This window comes from Leptonychotes weddellii, chromosome 7, assembly GCF_054177405.1.
Source record: "Leptonychotes weddellii isolate Sample4059 chromosome 7, ASM5417740v2, whole genome shotgun sequence".
Taxonomy (NCBI): domain Eukaryota; kingdom Metazoa; phylum Chordata; class Mammalia; order Carnivora; family Phocidae; genus Leptonychotes; species Leptonychotes weddellii.
The window spans coordinates 6,725,036-6,751,099 of record NC_138375.1 but is presented as its reverse complement, the minus strand read 5'-3'; the positions used below and the strand labels follow the sequence as shown (position 1 = coordinate 6,751,099).

Below are 26,064 nucleotides of genomic sequence, written 5' to 3'. Positions count from 1 at the left end.
TAGCACATACCCTCCCCAATGTCCATCATCCAGCCACCCCATCCCTCCCACCCCCCCACTCCAGCAACCCTCAGTTTGTTTCCTGAGACTAAGAATTCCTCATATCAGGGCGCCTGGGTGGCTCAGTCCTTAAGCATCTGCCTTCGGCTCAGGTCATGATCCCAGGGTCCTGGGATCGAGCCCCGCATTGGGCTTCCTGCTCCGCGGGGAGCCTGCTTCTCCCTCTCGCACTCCCCCTGCTTGTGTTCCCTCTCCTGCTGTGTATCTCTCTGTCAAATAAATAAATAAAATCTTAAAAAAAAAAAAAAAAGAATTCCTCATATCAGTGAGATCATATGATACATGTCTTTCTCTGATTGACTTACTTCGCTTGGACTTCTTGATCCTTCTCTTGCTGCCATCTGATTTTCCCCCCTGCTGTCTTCTTCCAACTTTATGAACTCATGTAATTAATTTGGACCCATTCATATAATCCAGATAATTTTCTCATCACAGGTGTGTTACCTTAATCATGGCTATAAAGCCCTTTTGCCAGGGAAGGTGACATCTTCACGGGTTCCGGGGATTGGAATGTGGACATCTCAGAGAGCCATCATTCTGCCCCCACAGCCTACAGAGAGGCAGAGGGTCATTAGAGGTACATGTTTTGAGCATCTTGAGACCACTGTGTCTCACTTCCCAGGCTGGGCAGTTTGGGGTTCGAGCTCGGGGAAGGAAGGAGTGCATTAGAGATTCTATGTACCTCGGTGACTCCTAGGGTGTGTTCTATGAGAGGGCAAATGAGGTTCTTATTTACGCCTTATATTTTGTCAGTTTACTTAGAAATATTCAGACTTTTCCATTATACCCTTTATTTATTCTTAAAAGGTATTCTTAACTACTTCTGACTATTTAGGGACTCCTATATAGATGAATATTGACTGTTCATGTCCCAGTCTTGAGAAACTCACTGGCGAGACCGGGGCACAGGGAATATGTGTGTCTTGGAGTTTGGGTGTCCCCCCTGCAGGGTGGGACAACCCAAAGGATGTCCCAGCACTCTTTTCTGATTCTGTGGGGCAATGGTCCTAACCCAGAGACATTCTCTTCTTTCATGGTGAGTGTAGACGATGAGAAGATGCTCACAGGAAGGGAAATCATTTGGGGGTGTCGTACGGATCTCATCCAGAAGCAGGGTAATATCAAAGGCATGTCTGCTCTGGGCTAATTGTTCCAAGGAGAGGAAGGGTCAGCCTGAGATCTGTTATTAAATGTGGTACTGTCACCCTTCCCAGAGGGCAGCCAGTCTAGGTCTGGAGGTGAGTCACAATTAAGGATGTCAAAGTGGCCTTTCTGAAACCAACCTCCCTCTCTGAAGTCCCCAGGTCTTTAGGGAGGGATACTCTCTATTTCCTGGGGCAGGAGTTCAGGGATTCCCATGCTCCCTGTGGTCCCGCCAAGTCTGGACTCAACTCCCCTTTGAGAGTCCAAGAACTGTTTTTATCAGTTTTCACAGAGGTTATCAAGCTTTAGGGGGTTTGAGCCATACAGGAAAATTAATAACAGACAGATTTATTAAATCTGAAGGCCGATTTGCTAATTTGCTACAGGGGATAGACTTTACATGCATAAGGATACTTGTATCCAAGGCAACATCTCCTGGAAAAGCAGACGTAGAGTGAGAGCAAGGAGAGGGTGAGGTTTTGTGGGATGCTATATTCATATCCTGTCTTTCGTGACTTCTGAAAATGAGGTTTTAGTGATTATAAGCCCGTGTTGTGCAGTTATGGAGGTTTTAGAGTAAATGATACTCCTCGGTTTTCCATTGCCCTGGACTCCCAGCAGGCTTGTTGCAGGAACGCGTTGCCTCATCCTTGCGGCAATATAGTTGAATAAGTAACAATTTTTAAATTGGATTATCAGCCAACTTTGCTACCAATTACTTCTATATCAATAGCAAGTCATTTGGGGTAAATTAATTTGATCCGCGAGTAACTCATGCATTATTGATTGTTTGCTAGACTTAATTCCAGGAACTGGTGCACTTTATTGCAACGCTTCGAGAGTGTCTGCAGCGCTACTCACCGAGTGGGCCTCAGCCCGGCACCGTCGGCACCGCCTGGGAGCTTGGCAGACATGCGCAGTAACGATTACTGACTCAGACTCCGCGAGGACCTGGTTTTAAGGAAGCTTTCGGGTGATTCTTCCGTCCCTGAAAGTATGAGAGCCAGGGCGATAGTGGTTAAGAGCATGGATAATAGGGCCAGATGGCCTGGGTTTGTAGTTTGGCTATTCTACTGCAGAGGGATACCCTCGGGAAAATTACTTCACCCCTCCGAAACTCAGGCTTCCCATCTGTAAAATGGACCTAATTATGATTCTTGCTTCTCAGGGCTGTTGTGAGGGTTACCGAGTCAACACATGTAAAGTGTGTTCTGAATGGCCCCTGGCCTTAGGAAGCACGTTCTAAGTGTTTACCATTATTTTTGCCTTCATTCGAGGGGTGATAGAGAATGTAGAAGTGTGCACTCTACTTGCCCTGATTTGCTGAGGGCTCAGCATCTGAATGGTGATGTGATGAAGGCAGAGGAGCCCAAGATGGAGCACCGGGAAGAAAGGACATGCATTTTGGCCACTCGTCTGTTCCAAGGCCATTACCGGATGACTGAATTTATCTGACTCTGATTTCTTCACCACTGCAGGCCTGTCGGTTTTTAAGATCACTTTTGTCTTTGAAACTCTGTCCCTAAACGTCACCCCAGTCTCTTGTCCTGCTACCGCCACATTAGGAGGAGAAGTGTAGGTCAGTCAGTGCTGAGACCAATCAGAGCAGGAATATTTGTAGTAGAAGCAAATGGAAACTTTTAAGAAAAGAGTGGGTTTCAGCAAACTGCTTTTGATTGCGATCCGTTGTACACTGGAACCTCAAGGTGAGGTCCAGCTATTTAAGATAACAGGGCTTCCAAAGCACATAGTTAATGTTTTCTGTTCTATAAAATTATACAAATGAATCAATCATGTCAACTGACATAAAAACTAGGAAACACCAGATTAGCAAAAGAAAAAAAATCACCCATAATTCTGTTGCCCTGAGAAAATAGCATTTAATTTTTTAGATGTATGTTCCTCCAGCTTTTTCTGTGTATATATTTTAAATTAAAATTGGATTGTACTATAATTCTCTTTTTAACTGGCTTTTAAAACCTAGCATATTGTGAATGAGTTTTTAATATCAACAATTGTAGGTTATTTTATATCACTGTTAATGATTGAATTATATTTCATTATAATTTATGGTTTATTTAATAACTCCTTTAAGTATTTAAAAAATATCTTTTGGGGCGCCTGGGTGGCTCAGTTGTTAAGCGTCTACCTTCGGCTCAGGTCATGATCCCGGGGTCCTGGGATCGAGCCCCACATCCGGCTCCCTGCTCAGCGGGAAGCCTGCTTCTCCCTCTCCCACTCCCCCTGCTTGTGTTCCCTATCTCGCTGCATCTCTCTCTGTCAAATAAATAAATAAAATCTTTAAAAAGAAATAATAAAATAAAAAATACCTTTCCATCTTGTAACAAATATGCAATGAGATCTCATGTACGAATATCCGACACTTATCTGATCGTTTTCTCAGAGCACATTCATAAAGACTGAATTACTAGATCAAGAGGGTAAAGTATGTTAATGGCTTCCATTAAATGTTGCCAAATCACCTTCCAAAAAAGTTTAGATCTGTTTCTGCCTCCACCAGTAGTAGATAAAAATGCCACAACTTCACACTTTGCCAACACTGGATATTTTTGTTCATTTTAATCTTTCCCAATTTCAAAATGCTGTCTCACTCTATCTAAAACATTCACGAAATATTTACTGAGCCCTTGCATGTCCCAGGCACCATGCAAGGCCCTCGGGCTGTAGCTTCGTCCTTATAGAACTCACATGGCGGCTGTTGGAAGAAGCCTGCCTCTTCATGACAGTAGGAGGAGCGCTCTGCTAGGAATCATGGGTGGCACAGCATGCCGGAGGCGGGGCTTCCTAATCAGAACAGGGGTCAGGACTAACTACCAAAGCTGGTGGCATCAGAGGACTCAACCAGACATCAGGGTGGAAATGGTGCTGGAGAAAGAATGGAAACACCAGTCCTAGGAGAACGCAGGGCAAGATCAGGATGCAGCATGCAGCCATTTTAATTTGTCTCTCTTTGATTTCTAGACAAGTTGAACATTTTGAATGCTTATTGGTCTTTTTTTTTTCTTGTGAACCATTTCTCCATATCCCTTCTCTGTTTAGCTATCCAAGGATTCCATTGACTTTGCTTTTCTAGTTCTAAGAATCCTTCTATAGTAGAGATACACTGACCTTTGGCCAATCGTGTGACACATTTAAAATAGTATTTCGGGCACATCTACTTCTTTAATAAATTGCCTATTTTATAATCTTTGTTCATTTTCCTTTTGAGGTGTGTAGTGGGTTTCGTTTGGGGTTTTTTTTTTTTTTTTGGTCTTTTTAATTTTGAGATTTGTTTCTAAAATAAAGATAGTAACTCAGTCTCTTATACATAATGATTTCTTTCTGGTCGTTATTCATCTTTCAATTATTGTTGGTGGTTTTTTGATCCACAAAAATTTAAAATAAGTAGTTATTTTTGTCAGCCTCTCCTTTAAATATTAAACCCCTTCTCTACCTAATAATTTTATGAAGATATAATTGTCATTTAAGGTTTGTAGTTGGATGAATTTTGGCAAATCCACGCACTATGTAACCACTGCTACAATCTAGACGTAAAATATTCCTCTCATCCCAGAAAGTGTCCTCATTTCCTGTTCCAGTCAATTCTCTCCAAACCCCGTGCCTGGACCACAGGCCACCGCTGTCACCACAGACTCATTTTGCTCATTCTAGAACTTCATATAAATGCAACCATCCAGTACGCACTCTGTGTCTAGCTCTTTCCACTCAACACCATGTTTTTGAAATTTATCCATGTTGGTGCATGTAGAAGCATTTGTTCCTTTTAATTCTGAATCATAATTCATTGTGTGACTATATTTCCATGCAGTTATCCATTTATCCAAATGTCTTTTTGGTGGACATTTGGTTTCTTTTATGTTTTTGGCTATCATGAATAGCTGCTATGCACATTCTTTGTATAAGCTTTTTTGTGGACATATGCTTTATTTCTCTTGGGTAAGTAGATAGGAATGAAATCGTTGGATCACGGACTACGTGTATGTTTAACTTTACAATAAGCTGACAAACTCGTTCATAGGAACCATATCATTTTCACTCCCACCAGCCAAATATGTTCTAGTCGCTCTGCATTTCTAGCAACACTTGTTTCATCTTTATGAATTTCTACATAAATTCTGAGATAGGAGGAATCTAACTTCATCTTTCCCTGGGTGGTTAGCCACTTCACATTATTCATCAGATGGTCCATAATCTCTCCATTTCTTTAAAGACCAGAATGGTTTTATGAACTTTTTTTCTTTTTATGGACTATCCATTTATTCCCCTGGTTTTCCTGAGGCCAGCATCACTTGGTTGGAGTCATTATTTCTTCATAATCTATTTCAATATCAGATAGTGAAAGTCATTCCTCTTTACTTTTTTTGCTGTTGTTCTTCCAAAAGGTACCCAGCTATTCTTATACATTTAATCTTGCTTGAAATTCAGGATTGTTTTCTTAAAAATGTGATTTTTATAAGTCAAGGAATAATGGAGGGATAGAGAATAAAATTGAGATTGTTCCATTCTTCTGTACATTTTTGCCCAAGAAAATAACAACCTAAAGTCTTATTTTTTAAAAGGCATTAGGTATTATTCTTACACAACAAATGCAAGAGGGTTCTGTTTGTTTATTTTTTAATTCCATACCTAGCTGAAGTTCAGGAGTCCTTTTAATTACTTCTTCAGGCATGGAAATTCTTATGGAAAGTAATTTTAAATGTTCTCAACTTCCTACGATCTATTTTTGGAGGGGAATTTACATTTCTTGTTAATCTGCTCCAGACATGGTTACAATGCTCTCAAGGCTTGCCACTAAAGTGAACTAGCTGAGTTGTCAGACTCAGACCAAAGTTTGATGTCCTGAAGTTATCCACTAATGTGGAAGTTTGTTACCAGAAGATCATTTACTAACCACAAAGCCAACTGGAACCTTACCTTCATGCTCAGAAATCACTATATAACCACGAGCTGGGTTTTAGGAGAGAAAATAATTGTGGCTTCTATCAAGGAAAGAACAGTGGACTTTGGATAGTTGGGAATTATTCTGCCTTTGGGACTAATTTTCAGAGCTGTTGATTAAAATTTAAGACAGTAATTGATGCCATCCCATTTGGTTTCTTTTCTTGACTTGTGCTGGGGCTTAAGATCCTGGGAAATTCAAAGAGGAAACAATGGGGCTGAGACTCTAGAGAAATTGGAACACTTGTGCCAGGTTGGTGGGAATGTAAAATGGCGCAGCTGTTATGAAAAACAATAATTAAAAATGGAACGATCATATGATCCAGCAATTCTGCTTTTGGATATATACCTAAAAGAACTGAAAGTAGACTCTCCAAGAGCTATCTGTACACCCATGTTCACAGCAGCATTATGCACAGTGGCCAAGAGGTGGAAGTGGCCCAAGTGTCCATGGACAGATAAATATATAAACAAAATGTGCTCTCCACATACAATGAAATATTATTCAGCCTCAAAAAGGAAGAAAATTCTGACACATGCCATGATAGGGATGAGCCTGGAAGATATGCCAAGTGAAAAACTCAAAAGGCCTGACATCCAAGGGAAGCCATCTTAGATCTCTTCCTAAGTCAACATGACTATTTAGAAACTTTATGCAAACCAAAGCCTGACTTATGGCTAGCCATGCATGCATTGTACATCTGCTTTGTGAAGGACTAGCCTAAAGGAACCCATCTTGTCCTTGAGATATCCATCAATGCTCCCACTCCCTGCATTCCTTTACGATAAAACTTGTGATTCCTGCTTATACGTTAATCTGTAATCTTTTGAGCATTTACAAGAGGTAAAAAGTATATAACTCTGTAAAAACTGTTCATTCTCCAGAGCACCTTCTTCTCTGGGAAGAGCGTGTTTCCCAGGCAACTGTCCTAACTTGGGCTCGAATAAAACTCTCTTTCATACTTTTAGAGATTCTAAAAGGTTTGTTCCTTTTACAGGAACACCGGTCACAAAGGTTAAATACTGTATAATTCTACTCATCCACGGTACTTAGAGTGGTCAAATCCACAGAGACAGAAACTAGAATGATGGTTGCCAGAGACAAGGGTGGTGGGGATGGGGAGCTATTGTCTAATGGGGGCAGAGTTTCAGTTTTGCAAGATGAAAAAAGTTCTGGAGGTGAATGCACAACAGCGTGAATTACTTACTGCCAATGAACTGTACACTTAAAAGTGGCAAAAATGGTAACTTTTATGTTATTTACAGTTTGGCACAATTAAAATTCATTTTTAAAAAGTAAATGAAACAAAAAAGATCCTAGGAAATTCAGATTCTGAAAACCCATGAAGGGCCATCATGCTTGTCAAGGTACATTAACAGAAACAAGCAATCCCAAAATGTAGGTGGCTTAGTGCAATACAAGTTTATTTCACACTCATATTTCAGCCCATTGTGAGTTTGGTGAGGGCAGGTGGGCAGTGTATTTGCTTCATACAATTATTCAGGGAACCACACCCTGCCGTCCTGTGGCCCCAGCCTCCTCTAGTTCCTTGGAGTGCTATTCACTGGGGAGAAGAGGAGGAGGATGAAGATAGTGCTTGGGTAGTTTTTAATGGGCCAGGCCTCAGAGTAGCACACATCAGTCCCAGCTACTTTCTCCTGGGGGGAACTTTGTCCCAGTGACACACATAATGCAAGGGACACTGGGAAATGTAGTTCAGCTGTGTGTCCATGAGGAAGAAGGGCCTTAGATATTTCTGAGAACTACAGGTCTCTGTTCCAGGTGAGTCCCACTAGAACAGCATATTTGATAAATGTCTTGAGAATAAGATCTGCAATATTCTTAGTCAGAATCCTGTAGGAAAGATATTTCTTATAGGAAGCAAAGAGATACTATGTCTGTATGATTGGTCCCAAGTGCTTAGCATGATAATATATAGTCATACATGTAATTATTTCAATTAATCCACATTTTGATCTGAAGATCCATAACTTCGACAACAGACCTCTAAATCTTCTTCTGACATTCAGGCGAAGAGTGACTCTTATGGTGAGAGTCATTACTAAGATCAAGTTCAGAGATGGGATGGTATGGAAAGCTTATTGGCCCCACTGCTCAGATGGGAATAGAGAAACCCAGCCACTACGGGCTCCTTGTGAGGTTCTGGGCGACTTCTGTCATCTAGATGTTCTAGTACTGAAGTGAGTGGGAGTGGGTGGAGGGGTTTGGGTAGGCTACTGAGTCCCAGTCACAGCTTCATGAGTCATAAGTTTGCTTTTGGCCTCTGGAATATTCTTCATCCTCAAACCTTCACCTGGGTACTTCAGAAAAACCTATAGGGGCATACCTCATTTTATTGCCCTTCACAGATACCCCGTTTTGTACGGATTGAAGGTTCATCGTACCCTGCATCCCGCAAGTCTACCAACAGCGTTTGCTCACTTCATGTCTGCGTGTAACATCTTAATGTTTCTTACAATATTTCTAAGGCTTTCATCATTATTGTATTTGTTATGGTGATCTTCGATCAGTGATTAGGAGTCGCTGAAAGCTCAAATATGGTTAGAGTTTTTTAGCAATAAAGTATTTTTTAATGGAGGTAGGTACCTTGTCTTTTCTAGACATGATGCCTTTGCGTATCTAATAGACTACAGTACCGGATCTACATGGAGCTGGGGCTGCACTCTCTCAAATGGAGTGAGCTACAAATATTGACATTATACGTATATTCATAAAACTTTGGGTTTGGTTATAATCTTTAAAAAATGAGGACTTTAGGGGCACCTGGGTGGCTCAGTCGATTAAGTGTCTGACTCTTGATTTTGGCTCGGGTCATGATCTCCAGGGTCATAAGATCAAACCCTGCATTGGGCTCAGCGCTGGACGTGGAGCCTGCTTAAGATTGTCTCTCCCTCTCCCTCTCTACACCCTCCTCCTCCCCTACATGGCCAGTAGTGCAAGAGAAGGACATCACACACACACACGTGCAATTTTTATTTTGCTTTCTTTCATACCATTTTTTGCTCAGTGTTTTCAAGGGTGAACATGGATGCTGAATTAGCAGAAACCCAACTTCTTTAATTTGGAAAGAAAGTTTTCTTTGGTGAAGGCAGCCATAAAAGAGTTTAGCATGTATATAATAAGATTATAATTCTTAAGCTGTGTTAGAGCTGATTTTCTTTCTGTTATCTAACTTAGAAAATGCAAATTTTCCTATAGCTATACACTTTATTTGTGTATCTTGGGTAAGAATTGGCTGTCTCTAAAACTCATTCTTGAAAATCACTAAATGTCTTTTATTGCTCTATTACTAATTTTATTTTTCATATAAAAATTTCCAGGACCAATTGCAGACTGTATAACTAATTCCATTTAGGCTGTAAACTGCTTATAATTAAGTTTGCTTTTTAATTGCGTATTTATGTGTAGGCCATTATACCTGGTTCAAAATTCACATTTGGTAAGTATTCTCAGTTTTAGATAAGAAATAAATGCCTACTATTTTAAAAATGCAGCCTTTTCCCCCCAAATGAGGGATATTAGCTCTTCTATTGGTCATGAATCTAACTTTAATAAAATTTTCTTTTGCTCGGAGGTATTGACAAGAGTGGATGCAGTTTGCATATTTTTACCTCTTAAGTAACAAACGCAAAACAAATGTAAATGTGCCTCCACTTTTAATCCACCTTTCATAGGGCAGAACGATTCGCTGGAACATGCATGTGCATATCCATGTTTCATTAAAAATCATATTTGAGAGAGTGCTTGCCCTAGGACATGTTACTGCTGACTTCTGACAGAATTATAGGAAACTGAGAAAATAGAAACTGATAAAGTTACATTCCAGAGAGATGATAAAGAAGCCATTACCTAGGAGTATTTTGGGAAGATAAGACGTAGCTAGAGTCACCCTGAGACTGAGGTCATAAAATTTGTCAGCAAATTTCTGCACAGATCCTTTGCAAATACTTCCGACTCCTGCTATTATACTCTCCATATAATATTTGCCATATTGGGCCAAAAAACAGTGGCAGATAACTTGTTTCAAGTGCAATTATGAATGGTTCTTTGAGTAGATAAATGAACTTTCTTAACATCCTGCTGCTTCCGCACTTCGCTAATGATGCGTATGAATAAACGCGTAGCGTAGTGGGTGCCCGGTAGGTATGTTGTTCAGTGGACAAATAAACGAGGGCAATGCCAAAGGTCTGGGGGTGCCAAGATACTTGATACATCTGCGAAATGAAGTGGTGGGACTCGAAGACTGCTTTGCATTGTAAAAGTGCTCCTACCCTGTAGCTTCGGTCAGGTGCATTGGCGAAGATGAGCCTCAGAATGAAGGGAGTGTTCCTAGCTCTCTTGCAACAGCTGGGAATTGGGGACCTTACATCAAACACTATCAGAACACCAGGCGGAGGAGTTTTACGTCACTCAGGAGTGAGCTGGAGGGGAGGGGGCTTTCCGGAGGAGAAAAGCTGAAGAGATCCTTCAGGGATGCCTTGGTGCGGGTGCTAATCCCTCGCTCCGCATGAGCTCGTGGGCCTTGCCGGGGCTGAACTTGGCTTGAGATCCAAAGGCGTGCCAGATGTCCCGGGGCATAGATTGTTAGTCTAGATTCTTCCTAAATGGTGATACCAGTCCCGAACAGAAAAGGGCAGGGGTGCTATAAGAAATTGAGGTTTCCCTTTTGGCAGGACCCTGCCTTGCAAACAATGGGTCATTCCTTGCTGCTGACCAACCGCCCCCTGCCCCCCGGCCATATATTAGCGAGTGTGGAGCCAATGGAAACTTAGCTGAGGTAAGTGCTTCTGCTTGAGGTAACCACCCCTTATCCCACAAGGCTCAGAGCATTGGGAGCTTTATCTCACCTTAGAGAGGGCATGATTCTGGCTCCTTCTGTCAAACTTCAGTCCAACCAAAATAATGCAAGAACAATGCAGATCAACCCTTTTGTAGATCCGACAGATTGTTAGGGAGGGGAAACAAGGCATGAAAATGGTTTTCATAAATAAATTTTTAAAGTGGTTGGAAGCTGTCTGTACCCAGCAATCTGGGTCAACAGGAGAAATTTGGGCTGTACTAATTATCAGTACATATAATTAAGATCATGTTTTTCTCGGCTGAGTTGGATAGTTCCCTCTCCTTCCCCCCCACTCCACACTGCCATGTTGCCACTGAAATATTGACTTTCTCTGTTTTAGATCAAAGCATGATGCACTGTGAATATATCTGATAACTATTACTTTTGGGATATATTTGCTCTCATCTTGTTTTTATAGCAAAAATTGCTTATTTCATGATTATGTGAATTTTGAGGAGGAAATAAGTTTTTAAATCACTGTGTTAAGTCACAACCAGAAAAAAAGAGTCCATTGAAACCAGGAAAGACCCTACTCCTGATTGCTTAATTGTTAACAGTATCCAAATCTGTGCTGCTGTAGGATCTGTGATTATCTAAATTGTGCTTCATACCAGGCAGAAAGAATAGATTTTTAAAATTGGTATTATCTATTTGATTGCAGCAAGACCAGATTCAGATTAGTGGATAATTGAGGAAGGATAATATTTCATAAAATGAAACTTCCATATTATCACTTAATATGTATGGAGGGAGCCTTAAGTGTACAAAGGTAAGTATTAATGATGACAGAAAACTGGAATTTAAGGTTTCCCTTATGTTTCCCTTTCTACATATATTATGGTTGCAATTTAAAATATGTTGGAGTAAAAAAAAATGTTGGACCAATTTCACTCTATACAAATACCTGCAAAGCCTTGGGTACCATTGCCAGATAGTCTTTCCTTTTCTCACATTTTGAGGAAGGACTGCAGATTCCTGTGTGTGTCCTTTGCAATAAACAACAGTGGGATACAGATATACGGATGTGGGGTTTGCCCAGCTTTCCCCAAAAGCATTGTCATTAGACATGTCTTGGGAGGACCTATAAGACACCATTGTCCCATCAATTAACTGCATTTTATCGTGCTCCCATGGAGCTGCGCTAGTCACACCCAGGTGCAGCAAATCCAGAGTTTTCCTTCTTCTAGAATACCCAACATTTGAATTCCCTGGAACAAGGCACAGGGCGTTATACATCCTTTCTGAAATTCTATTCTCTCTTCTCTCATCCAATAAAGAGCCAGCACAAATAATCACTAATATCCTTTGCAGATCTGACATGATGTGGTTTGGTATTAAATTTACTGTTTTAAATTTAAAAAGCCAAGTTCATGTTTTTTTTCACACCCTCTGAATTAGTGAGATTCACTTTTTTTTTTTTTAAGATTTTATTTATTTACTTGACAGAGAGAGACACAATGAAAGAGGGAACAGAAGCAGGAGGAGTGGGAGAGGGAGAAGCAGGCTTCCCACAGAGCAGGGAGCCCGATGCGGGGCTCGATCCCAGGACCCTGGGATCACGACCTGAGCCAAAGGCAGACGCTTAATGACGGAGTCACCCAGGTGCCCCGAGATTCACTTTATTTCCTGGCCACAGACCTTATTCTTCATCCTATTAATTTGTCCCACAAATGTCCACAAAAGGATATTAGTTGATGGTGGGTAAATGGAATTATATTTTCTGCTGTAAGAAAGACATTGTGAAGTTTATGTAATACTCAATTTTGAATAACAACATCTTTCTAAAGATGAGAAGCTTTATTCATTGTTTTCGTTGCTGCTCATTCAACAATGCTTATAGAGCATCCCCGTATATAAATCCATACATAAATATCTGTTTCTAGATGCAGGGAATGGGGCCAATGTCCCTAAACCACATGAAGTGAGAGACCATGAAGCCTGATCCCAGCTGCTGGGGAAACAAAGCAAGGAAAAATAATGTGGGTCCTCTAGGAATTGATAAAATTAAGTCTGGAGAAAGTTGGCTCAAGGAAGAGAAAGAGAAACCAGGTGCTGGACAGCCTTTTTTCAGGAAAACCTGGAATGCTCAGTCTTAGCAAGAGATCTGGCTCCTAAGATGAGAGAGAGAACCATTCAAGATTGGACCAGGGCAGAAATGACGCTATGAGTTTCTTTCTCCCCCTACTCCTCCTCCTCCTCCTTCTTCTTCTTTTTTAATATTTTACTTATTCATTTGAGAGAGAGAGAAAGAGAGAGAGCGAGAGCACACAAGCAGGAGGAGGGATAGAGGGAGAGGGAGAAGCAGACTCTCCACTGAGCAAGGAGCCCGACATGGGGCTCGATCCCAGGACTCCAGGATCATGACTTGAGCCTAAGGCAGACACTTAACCAACTAAGCCACCCAGGTACCCCTGACACTATGGGTTTCAAGACCACATATGCACCTTCTTCATTCATGTCTCCAATCCAACAGTTACAACCAGCATATATGTAGATCAGCATAGGTACTGTGTGGTCCAGTAGATCCAAAGATTCATAGATCTACTGGATCACACATCCTCTGGGCAGAGGATAGCCAGTCAGCATACCAGGGGTATTCTGTGAAGTTTGGAATGAATGAAACTTCTAATGCCCATATGGTAGCCTTATGCTTTGTAAATCCTTCTTATAGCACAATAAAAATCTGAGCTGTCAGACTGAGTATGTGAGGGGAAATAAATAATTAAATGTATAAGGGAGACCCCAGAAAAGTAATCTGTATTTTTTCTAAAAAGTTCTTCTACAAACATGTTTGAGAAAACTATGAGTTCAGTGAATGCAACAGTCAGCTCTAATTTAGAGATCATAGGTTCGTGCTCTAGGTATATTGTTAAATGCCTGGCTTTGAGCAAATCACTTGTCTGACTCCAGTTGCTAAATGTGAAACATGGAAAGCACATCTCTGCCTTTCTAGATAACCTGCAGCTGTTATATTCTAATACACCCAAAATGACAAAAACCCACTTCAAGCTCACTTTAGCAAAAGCTGGGAATGTATGAGTTCATTTAAATGTCAAGGCCAACAGGAAATGAAAGCTGGCTCTGAGCCCTGGCCTCGCTGTCTCTTCTCTGAGCACTGCAGCTCTCTGCGCAGAGTCCATTCTGAGGCCGGTTCAGGTCTGCCTCTCATGGTGCGAGGTGGCCTCCAGCAGCACCCGACAAACATCCTATCTTGGACAGAGAGAGACAGTTTGCCCAGCCTACTCCAGCAAAAGTTCTCGGATTACTTCTGACTTGCCAAATTTGGACCTCATGCTCATTCCTGAATGGATCGCCCCTGCTCGGGTGAATGGAAATGTTAGTCATCACACCTGGGTCGTGTGCTTATTTCTGGATTTAGAGATGGGGAATCCCAAATAAGACACAGAAACAAAGATGGAGGAGAGGTGGTTCCTCCAAAGAAAGTCAGGGTAAAGACGGGGGGTAATGAATGCTAAGCAGGCAAAATATAGCAGTTGTCCAACCTTTACATTAAACCATGGATGGGAATCTTCACTCTCATTGTGAGTGTTAACACGGAAGGCCGTGGTACTGAATGGTTAAGGACACACACAGGATTTGAAGTCAGATTGTGGTCCACATCTTGGAAATGCTACTTTTTACATGCATGACTGAGGGCAATTTCCAATCCTCTGTGCACCTCAACTTCATAATCTCTAACGTGGAGATAATATCGATTTCATAGAGTTGTCAAGAGGGCAAACAGAGACTAGGTCTGTCAGTTGTTTAGCACTTTAAGTGCTAAATACATGGCAAAGATTCTGCCCCTTCCCAAAAACCCCTGGCCTCAGATTCTTTCACTGTGAATTCTTTCATTCCCCAAGAAACAGATCATTCCCATGCTATTTAAATTGCTCTGGTGCATAGAAAAATAAGAAAAGCTGAACAATTTCTTGATAAATCCAGCATAACATGTATAATCAAATTTATCAAATAGAGCACCAGAAAAATCTACAGACCAATCTGCCTTATAAATAAAGAAGTAAAATTTCTAAATGAAATAGCAAATAGAATCGGCCACATATAAAGAGATTAGGGTACCATGACTGGTAGGGTTGACTTCAGGGAAGCAAGCGTTAACTCATGGATTCTACTTTCATCAGGTTTCCTTCCACAAAGAGATGGCATCAGATGGGACAGGCAGGGTGACATGAATGCACAAAATATTCTGTTTCTTATTTATGGTTCTCAGACACTCCTTTTGGCAATCTCTTTCCTACATAATCTTATCCAGTCTCATGACTTTAAATATCATCTATATGCAAGTACATTCCAAATGTGCATTTCCAGCCTTTGTGGTTCCCCAAATTCCGAATTTCTCACTCACTGCTTAGTAATACCTCAACCTGAAATAGGCATCTCAGACAGAACATGTCCACACCAGAGCTCTTGATTCGAACCTTCCTCCAGCCTCCTCCTTCTTGAAACATGGCGCCGTCACTCACCAGTGGATCATGCTGATGACCCAAGAGTAATTCTTATTTCTCTCTTTCTCCATCAAAGCCATCTGAAATCTCTGTCGGTTCTACCTTCAAAATATATTACAAATCCAGACACTTCTTTCCACCCTGTACCACCAATCCAATTTAAACCAACAATATCCTTTGCCTGGTCTACTGAAATAGCCTTCAGATTGGTTTTCCTGCATCCGCTCTTGCCCTTTGCTGACCCCCAAGTCTGTCATCCAAAGTAAATGTTGTTTTTGGATTAACAACAGCCATAGTAAATGTTTTAGTCATAGATCTGATTATGACAAATCCCCCACCAACACACACACACACACGCACACACAAACCTTAGGATGGTTTTCTGTCACACGAAGGATGCAGTCTCGTTCTTACTGTGACCCAAAGCTCTCCATGATCTGGTCATTCCTGCCCCTCCATTCTCCTCTCCTTGGGTTCTTCACCTTGCTCATGCTGCTCCAGCAACTGCAAAGTTTGGTCCTTTGTTTTTCTGGAACACTTCAAGCTCTTTTTTTGACTCAAGAAGGCATTGCCATCTCCTGCCCTCTCCACTTGGAATGTTCATCCCCTGGATATCAAGACATGATTCCTCATTCAGTTCACTTTTCAATTATCACCTTTCCTTGGGAGAAGTCTGCCTTCCCTGACCATGCTCTCTAAGATAGCATCCCTCTCTATGTTACCTGGAAGTATTTATTTCTCTACTTGTTTAATTCTCATCTTCCCCACCAAATTGCCAAAATGTAATTTCCAAGATGACAGAGACTCCATCTGTCTCGTTCATTACTATGTCCCCCATGCTTGAATAGTGCCTAGTCCGTAATACATACAGTAAATATGTGTTGACATATGGACAAAAGGAGGAAGGGAGAAGGAGAAAGAGAGAAAGGTAGGGAGACAACAGGTGAAGAAGAAGGGAGGGAAGGATTTGAAGTTCCATAGCTCACTTTCGAGCTGAAGACAAAATCATGAGGACTAGAGATTATTTGTGGGAATCACGGGCAGCCTCTCTGGCTAGCCTTTCCACATTGTCACTAACAAGGGATTCTTGTTTATAAAGTACGTCGAGTTCTTTACTTGTAGGACTTGAATTCAATGTATTACCACATTGCGTCCTGATTCTACTTGCTGCCATGTACATAAATTTCAGCATATTGAGAAGAGTAAAGAAAAGCCTAGAAATACATTACCAGGACTCACAGAGAAAGAGAAGGGACAAGTAAATGGGAGTGACCTGAATAGCAAAGACAAAAATTGCAGTCCGAAAGATCAGCTGCAAATTCAAGTGGAGAGAAACAAATGAACGGATTTAAAGAATGATTAGTCTGAAAGAGTCTGGAGCTTTTTCAAACCAAAAGGCTGTCAATTTGAGATGTGATAAATTCCGCATACGCTTCCCCGGGCCTGAGCTCTGTTTCAGGGAAGATTCTGCAAGGGTGTCTGCACTGATCTGCTCAGGGTCTATCTCTCTCTTATTCGAACGATCTTATTAAATATGCAATAATATTAATACATGCACATGATCCTTAAAGCAGGAATTGTTCCCTCGATAACCAAGTGGGAAGAGCCACTTGGGAAAGGTATTAAAACTATCACTCACTTTCACGATGGCTCTAATCTCAAAGTAAATGTCCGGGTGCCACTGGAAAGCAGAAAGATGATCATTGCAGCCTTCTACCTGGTGAAAAGCTCACCACTGTCAATCTAAGTGCCTGTGAAAACCTCGCACTTGCTTTTGAGGAGCTGAATGATTTGAATATAAATAAGCAACTCCTTCCGCCTGTCAGTTACCTCGAGAATATTTAGTGTTGTCTCCTTTAATGATTGCTCATTACAGATGAGTGCGAGTGAGCGGATTTAATCAGGGTAATACGGGGTAATCATCATGTGAATTTCTCCACCTCGGGACTGGCTCCATCTGTTCCAAGCCATTTGTCCATGTCAAACTGTCACCATTCCGAGCCGATGACTGACAGGTGAGGCCAGACATGTACGTTTTTCATCTCAGACCCAGAAATTCTCTGACGTGTCCTTCTCACCGAAACAAACTGCTCAAAAGATGCAAAGGGGTTCTGGATTTAGGACCTTTTTCTCTTTCGTTGGTCTGTTGGGTGGCTCATTAAAATACTTGGCTCACTCGGGCTTAGCACAAGAGCCTGGCCGAGGCTGTGGGTTATCTTGATTGGGTGGTGGAATCTAGGGGGAAGGCCAGGGAACACCACCTCGCAGGGCTCACACCACCACCGACACACAGCCGCCCCCGCCACGCCCCCGTCGGGGGTTGAATGGGGGGCATCGGCTTAGCAGCCACACATGCTGCTCTCCTAGGAACAGACATCGTATTCTGCCTTCCTCCCGTGTCAGAAGGGCGGCGTGGTGGCCCTTGTCAGCAGCCTTTGTGTGTACTCACTGAAGAGGCTGATGATGGAAATTATTTCGTGAAAAAAAAATGTAGCTTAAGCCTCATGAATTTTTATTTTTTCCTCCCTGGGATTTCTGCATCAGAAGACCTACGTGAACGAAAGTTCTCTGTGAAGGAGTGCCTCTCCTCCCCAAGCTAGTTGTAACAAACACTATAATAGAGTATTTGAGAACCACATATCCCCTCAAGATGCTTGAATCCAACAGACAAACAGCAGTTAATAAACACAAGTGGACAGAGTTATTTCCTTTCAGTCTTTGGTGTGCCGTGCATTATCTCTGCCCTTTTGCTGTCAATGCTGGAAGACTGGACTGCGGTTTTAGACCCAGAATCGAATTTTGTCCACTTTCAGCCTTGTGTCACCATGACTTTTCTGCAAGAGCGAAGTGCCCAGACCATGCTGAAGGGCTCAGTACGTCAACGTCGTGACAGTACTGAGGCAACAGGCAAGAGCTAGACGGTGAGCCTGGGGTCTGATGTCTCCAGGAACAGACAGGAAACAAAAATTCCCTTTCAAGGTGACTTTGGAACATTTACTTCTCTTTTCCTTTGCTATGAAAAGCTTTATGTAACCGGCTTTGGCTCTACTTCACAGAAGCACCATATGCCAAACACTAAAGGAATGAATGGGGCCGGGGATGAGGAAGAAGCCCAGAGAGGCCCTCCCAGAGCAGAGTGTCCCAGGCCCCCAGGTGATGGATGCAAGCGCGGGGCTGATGGAGAACCAGGGAAGGAGTCGCTGCTGCTCTCGCGAGAGTTCCTGGCTTCATCATTCCCTAGGTGAAGGCCCTTCTGTTTTGCTTTTCCAGCCTGCAGAATGTAAAACCCCAAAGCACTTTTTAAGTACTTTTTTCTTTCCACCTGAGGGAGAGGAACAAGATTGACCCTGATTGTCATGCTCGAATCTGGATTTTTTTGATAGAATCCACTCACGAACTGCCTCCCTCGGTATCTCTTTCATGATGGTCCTGCTCGTCCCCTTCATCTCATTGAAGGTGAGACAAGAACAAAGTAGAGTCCCACACTGCACAGACATTACATATTCGGGGAAGAATGATAGAGTAACCTAGAGATTTATTCTCACCGCTAATGTTTTCGTATGGTTTCTTCCCCAGTTTTCTAATAGGAAGATTCATTCTAAGTATCCTTTAAGACACCTTTGGACAAAGTAAAATGTTTCCATAAGGACATGCCTCACTGCGGGGGGAGGGGCGTTCTGCAGGGAACAGTATGGTCACATGCTAAGCTGGAAAAGCTTCAATTCCCCCCGATGTGTAATAAATTGTTCCCCACTTTGCGCTCTGGTAGTGAATCGTCCAAAAACCTGACGTGGTTTTATGTCACCCTGTACATGTGTCTGGCCCTTAGTCTCCGAGCATCTTGAGGACAAAAACCACGTTCCATTCACCTTTATCCTTCCAATAGCTGGGATAATGGTGTTCGACCAGAGATAGTTTTGCCACTCAGGGAGCATCTGGCAATGTCTGGGAGCACTGTTGGCTGGCGCAGCGGAAGAGTGGGGTGTGCTACGGACATCTAGTGGGTTGAGGCCAGGGATGATGGACATCTCACAGCACACAGGACATCCCCCCTCCCACAAAGAATTATCCAACCCAAAATGGCAACAGTGTGGAGACTGAGAAAACCTGGTTTAGTTTAACACCTGGCACAGCATTCATGTTAATAGATTCCAATTTAAGTTTTCCAAAAATAGTCTGTTAGACAAGTATAACAACAAAGTGAATCAGGTACTCTTTTTTTTTTTTTTTTTTTTTTTTTTAACTTTTCCCCTGGAACAACCAGCTCATGTCATAAAAATCTCACAGTATTGAGAAAACAACAGGAAAAAGCTTTCAAAGCCTGTATCATCCCACACATGGTTACAGGTATGAATGGTGCTAAGTGGTTCTCTCAGCGGCTTTGGCTTCCTTTAGGCTTTGGACCGATTGTATCCACGTATATGCAAGCTTAATTCCTTTGTCTCTATCTTTTGTGACCCTCTCTGTTTATCACATATATTTTATTACATAACTGCTTTAAAACTTTCGGTGGTCTTGAATCGCTGAATTATTGCATATTGGATAACTACTACTCAGCAGTCCTATGTTGCTGACCATTCTATGCAGTCACAGCAGAAGTGATCATTTCAAAGACATGTCTTTTTAAAGAATGCCTCACTGACATTAAGTAGAATTACACCTACAGGCAGCACTCAATCTCCATGGTGGGGATGAAGGTTTGAGGAGCGTCCACTGATTATGTAGTGAAGGAGCCCTTCTCCCAGCCCTGAAGGTGTCTGGTTCCACCATTTGCTTGTGATGACGTTGGAAGCTAAGTAGACCTGGAAAATGCAAAAGCTGTCACCAAGAAGCAAATCGTTGCTGGGGTATCTCTTTCTTATTTGACTGCCTTGGAACCAAACTGGAGAAAACGGTGATAGAAACAAATGTACACCACCTTCCTCTTTCACTGCTTTTGTCGTCAGAGGCACGGTCCCCAAAGGGCTTCTAGTCTAGCTGAAGAAAAACAGAAAGCTCGAATACTCCAAACTGTCCAAAAATCTATAAATACATCAATTTTTAAAGTAACTGATTTTTTTTCTTCCCAAAATGCTAGAGTTTTACCTTATTATCCATTTTCTTTTTGCAGTGTTACAATTTCTCATCGGGGTTTTAGCAAACGGCATCATTGTGGTTGTGAATGACACTGAGTTGACCAAGCAGAGAAAGATGATTCCATTGGCTCTCCTTCTTTCCTGCCTGGGGATTTCCAGGATTTGTCTGCAGTCAGTCATCTACATTAATCGGGCTAATGTCTCTTTGATTGAAGTCCCTCTACTTGTTGAGAATTTTGTAATTTTCATGTTTGTAAATGAATTGGGACTTTGGTTTGCCTCATGGCTCTGTGTTTTCTACTGCGCCAGGATTGCCCCCGTAGCTCACCCACTCTTCTTCTGGTTGAAGATGAGGATATCGAAGTTGGTGCCATGGCTGATCCTCAGGTCCCTGCTGTATGCATCCATCCCCTCTATTTTCTACAACAAATATACATGGGTTCTTTCCCAACAACTCTTGTTGGGCTTTTTCTCCTCCAACGCAACAACTCAAATCAAAGAAACATCTGCTTTACAGATCGTCTTTCTTGTGAGGTTATTATCGCCGATATTTATCTTCCTTGCTTCTGCCCTGCTCTTGATGTTTTCCCTGGGGAGACACACCTGGCAGATGAGAAACGCGGCGGTGGGCACCAGGGTCCCTAGCACAGCTGTCCATGTGAGGTCGCTTCTGTCTGTCTGTCCTTCCTGGTCCTCTGCCTCTCCCACTGCATGACAGCTGCTTTGCTCTCTTCACAGATTTTTAAGCTCAGGAGCCTCATGTTTCTGTTCTGTATCTGGGCGTTTGGGTCATATCCCTATGGACACGCTACGATCTTAATTTTAGGAAATCCTAAACTGAAGCAAAATGCAAGGAAGCTCCTCCTCCATGGGAAGTGCTGCCAGTGAGAGAGAACTTTGAACTGTTGGAAGAACCCACGGTTCCAGGCGTTAACACTACCCGCCACCCCTCCGTCGGTCAAACAAAGCTGCCTGTGCATAAATACACGAAATGTCATCTAAAGACTGCTTGTCCAACCTGAGGTATTTTTATGGATTTGATCTTTTTTCAAAGGGTTAAATTGATTTTCAGAGCACAACACACAGGGGCGGATTCCATCAATGTCATTTTCCCGGTTGTGATATTATACCATCGGCTTGCAAGACGTTTCCTCACTGGGAAAGACTGGGTAAATGGTACAGGGATCTATCTGTATTATTTGTCACAAGTGCATGTGAATCAACAATGATCTCAAAACAAAAAGTTTAAAGAAAAAGAAGATGTTTGAAGTCATGATGTCCAAAGGGTGCATGAATCCCATGGGGTCCCTGGGTGTCTGACACCTCATCTTAGACGATCTATCCTGACAGGACTGCTGCTCCTTTCTTGTCTATTTGCAGATTATTTTTGCTCTGTTTGTTAGAGTCACAGACAATGGAACCATTCTTCCTCATCAGATCTGAGAGGAAGCTGAGGACAAGCCGGCTTTCTCTATCTGTGTAAGCTTGCTCACTGACTCCACACAGCTGAGATGCTAGATGCCATGTTGACATGTCCCATCAACTGCTAAAAAAAAAAAAAAAAAAAAAAAGGCAGATGGAAGAGGAATCCAGGGCTGGATTTTCCATTTCCCCTAATTGGGCACACAGTCCAGAAAATAGCTTGCAAAGATGTTTCATTTTGCATTTGTGTGCTGGGCTTTGGGACCTTTTCAACTGATGGTAACAAACTAGAACTCCTACCACATTGCCTGTCTTCCCAACGAAGCAACATCAGTAGGTGGGTGGGCTGGGGGTGTCTCCATCTGTTTCAAGTCACAGATGCATTTTCTATTTGAGTGATGATTTTAGATGCTAAGATATATATGTATTTCTAAAACAGCTTCAGAACCCTTTTGCTTCCAGTGAAGGGAAAGATGTTCCTCAGTTTGGCTAGAGCTTGCAGTTCACGTGTGATGATGGAAAGCCTGTTTAGGTTTGGGTTTGCCAATTGCCAGGGATGTAGATTCCAATGGTGGTTTACTAGCCCAACACACACAGGCTTGGTTGCACCAAACTAACAGAGGTCTTTGCTTCAGAAGATGCAGGAAAGCGTTTATCTTCGTGGGTGTGGGAACTGAGATCTGAGGCTACTCTTCCTCTTTCCATGCATCCTATCCTTCATTCACCAAGGAGCAAACTAACAGCCTCCATCTTCCTGCTATCTCATTTTCCTTCGTCCCAGTAGGTGGAAAGTTTTATAACTAACCGTGCGCACAGGCAGCCAGCTCTGGGAACAGTGGTTGTGTGCTGCAGGTGATCATTGTTCCTGCTTTGAAAAGGGACAGTGAAGAGTTACTTTTATTTTCTCAAGTTCAGATGCCGGCTCTTTGAATCCTGGTGTGTATACCAGCAGGTGGATAGAGAGAGAGTGGGAGAGCGATTTCAGACATTCAAGAAGAAACTCGTAAATATACAACTTGTGTGTTTTTTTTTCTCAGATACCAAATTCCGATTCTATTTCATGCAAATTCTGCTCCAATAATGTTAACTAATGAGATGAATATTAAGCTACGACTGTTGGTATACCTAAACGTTAGCAAGGAGTTCTAAAGAAGAGAAGGCAGGCTAGAGAAAACTATTCTGGAAACATTTTCACAGTCTACTTTCCTCGAGATATTTCTTCCAGAAATGTTGCCTAGCTATCACATTGATGGATATTGTGTAGGACACTGATTGCTCCATTGGAAAAGCGAAACAGACCCAGCCTTTGGTCTCTCTCTAGCCGCCCTTGTCTGGATTCTTCAGCCTGGACGGATTGCTTTTGTCTTGCCCATCTAGCCTGGAGTAGCATGGACTTAACCTCTGTGGTGATGCAGATTCTTCCTCTACCCTAGCCCGCATCTGTAGGGATGGACTGGCCATTGTGGCCCCTGGGAGCCTTGGCTGGCTTGGCCGGGGGTCACATGCCCATGGGTCAGGCCAGAAAGCTGCTAACCACAAGGCACGGTGCTGTGCACTCTTTATCCCCTGCCTGTGGTCCCCCATTTGGAGGAGATCTGGCATCCTTGTTCAGTCAAGGACGAAGGAGGATGGGCCACCAGGCAGGCTCTTACTGAGAAGGGAGCCAGCACAGTACCCCATTCCATTTCAGATAGGGTTTTGGTAAATGGCCCCAAACCAGAATGCAAGACTTGCTGCATCATGTCCCACTGCCCTTTCTGACATTGACTCCTTTAGCACCCATGCTACGGGGATTCTTCGTGGCTTCCAGTGACTAAACATGGTGGCCGACTGAAAAGGCTAAATCTAGGTGCTTCTATTAATACATTTTTTTAAAGTATAAATGCTATAGCAATTTGAATATTCAAAAAATAAACACAACGGTTTTAAAAGTCTCACAAATTGCAAATGCCTTTTAAACCCTCGGTCACTCATTCAAATGTAATAACTGCTTGAAGGTAGAATAATCTGGACCTGGAAGTGCTGGGGGCACATTAACATTTAATATCTACCGGTCTTCAGGCTGATGACCACCCGTTCCAGAAAGATCTTATGGGCTGTCATATGCTGAAGTATAGTCGTACTCGCCAGACTATGAATATTCCCATCCTAGGCTTGGGAAATATGGTTGCCATAACTTTTGTCCATAGAGACCTACATCTCTTTGGGTAACAAGGGGGACAGGTAGTCAAAAATATCCAAGAGAGAAAGAAACCGGGCAGATCATCCAAATCGACTCTGGCAATCAACAGGCTAACAGTTGTTACAAAGAGATGGCACCCATTACTGGAGAAAGCTCCAAACGACAGGGGCAGGGAGCCCCCACATGTTTGAAAAAGTGTCTTGCTAGCATATGAGTTCGGAAATCAGAGTAGAGATGGTGTCAACACAAACTTAGTATCAATGGTCTATTCTCATTTTAAAAAGTATTATTTTGCCACCCGGTAATTGCAGACTGTCTTCTGAAAACTTAATGCCAGGGGAATGGGTAGGTACTGGGGAAATCTGTCTCAACGAGCTGAAAATATTAAGCTTTGGGGGAGGGTCCACATAAATTCAGAGCGCTGGTGGACACTTGCTTCACTACCTTTCTATATCAAGCCAACATCTCCCTCCCTTTCCTTGATACACTCATGTACCTGAGCTATCACTCCGTACCTTCACAGGATTAAATACTGATTGTGTTTAAGATGTGATGTGGACATTTGGCTTCATATCTGTGACATCTGGATCTACTTCATCATTTTGGCTGGGGGTCAGGAGTTGGTGATTTTATCCTATAATCTAAAACATATTCAAATCAATGAAGTGTGGGTTTCCTCTTTTTTTGGCGTTTTATTAGTTTCTATTTTAAACAGTTCTCCATCAACCAAGATCATCAACATAACATAATATTAAATAAAATATCCACTTAAATGTCTGAAAATATGTCCATTTTTTAAATGATGACCGAGAATTCATTTTGTGTAAACCTCAACATTCTTGAGAAAAGAAATACATTGTGACTCTCTATTTTTGAGGCTGGAATGCACATTCCTAAGTGAAATCTTCAGCTTCTTATAACTAAACTTTCTTCTCAGAGATTTGTGTGAGTAATGCATGTAAGTACCTGCTGATATATAGCTGGGTAGAATTTGAATTGGAGAATTTCTGAGGTCCTGTAGCTAAACTGGGCTCAGCACTTGGTAGGCATGCTCTGGAGGTCCTAAATTCTAGAACCACTGGGGAAACCAGATTCTTTTGAAACTAAGCAGGTGGAAAAGGATTTGGAAAATAAATAAGTGGCTAATAGTGGGATAGGATATTACTTTACTAAATATATGGATTGCCCTCTGGCAGTAAACCCACTCATTTAGAAAGCAGATGACTTGTGATTATAAATTAATTTTTTACTCCACTTAAAACCTAGGCAATTTGCTTCCAGAGGACATTGACCAGATATGGCCAGGAAGGTCAGTTTCATGATAGATATTCTCCAGCACATTCACCGCTGCTTGTCTGCTCTAATGCTCGGAATTCTTGAAATAGGGACTTGTGCCTTTGATCATGGAGGCATGATGTTCTTAATGGCACTGGGTGATGATAGATCCGGAAAACAGGCTCTATGGAAGGAGAGAGGAAACCTTGAGCATAATATTTAGATTCGGAAACCTAAGTGGATTTGTATAATACCGTATAAAGAGAGGTAATTCGTCCATACACAAGCCAAACCACTGCGTTTCAAGGCTGATATCCTGGTTTTCCCTGTTCTTGCTAAAACCGCACCTGCTATTTTGGTCATTTAAGCAACTTCTGTGCAATGCAGTAAGCATAGTAATGAACTGATCCTCTCTTCCTTGATCTGTGAAATGGAGGTAAAAAGGATGGATACCACACACTTAACAAAGTTCCAGGTACATAACTGTGAGCTCTAACGATGTAACTCCCAAGTCACGGGGACTGAGGTCCGTACTTGCACAAAGAATATGCAACAGCACTCTGAGAAAAGAGGAGAGCACCCTGGGAAGGAGCATGTTGAACAACAGAGGGTCACAAATG

General features: G+C 42.2%; 1 protein-coding gene and 1 long non-coding RNA gene across 2 annotated transcripts in view; both read left to right on the top strand.

Annotated features, from left to right (window-relative positions):
- The window catches only part of LOC115937144 (uncharacterized), a 177,648-nt gene that overhangs the window by 133,953 nt on the left and 17,631 nt on the right, over positions 1 to 26,064 (top strand). The gene's annotated exons all lie outside the window — the stretch shown is intronic.
- Positions 20,456 to 21,453, top strand: TAS2R1 (taste 2 receptor member 1). The gene is given in 2 exon segments (XM_031018585.2): positions 20,456 to 21,239; positions 21,242 to 21,453. Coding segments are annotated over 2 exon segments (891 nt in total). The 5' UTR covers positions 20,456 to 20,560.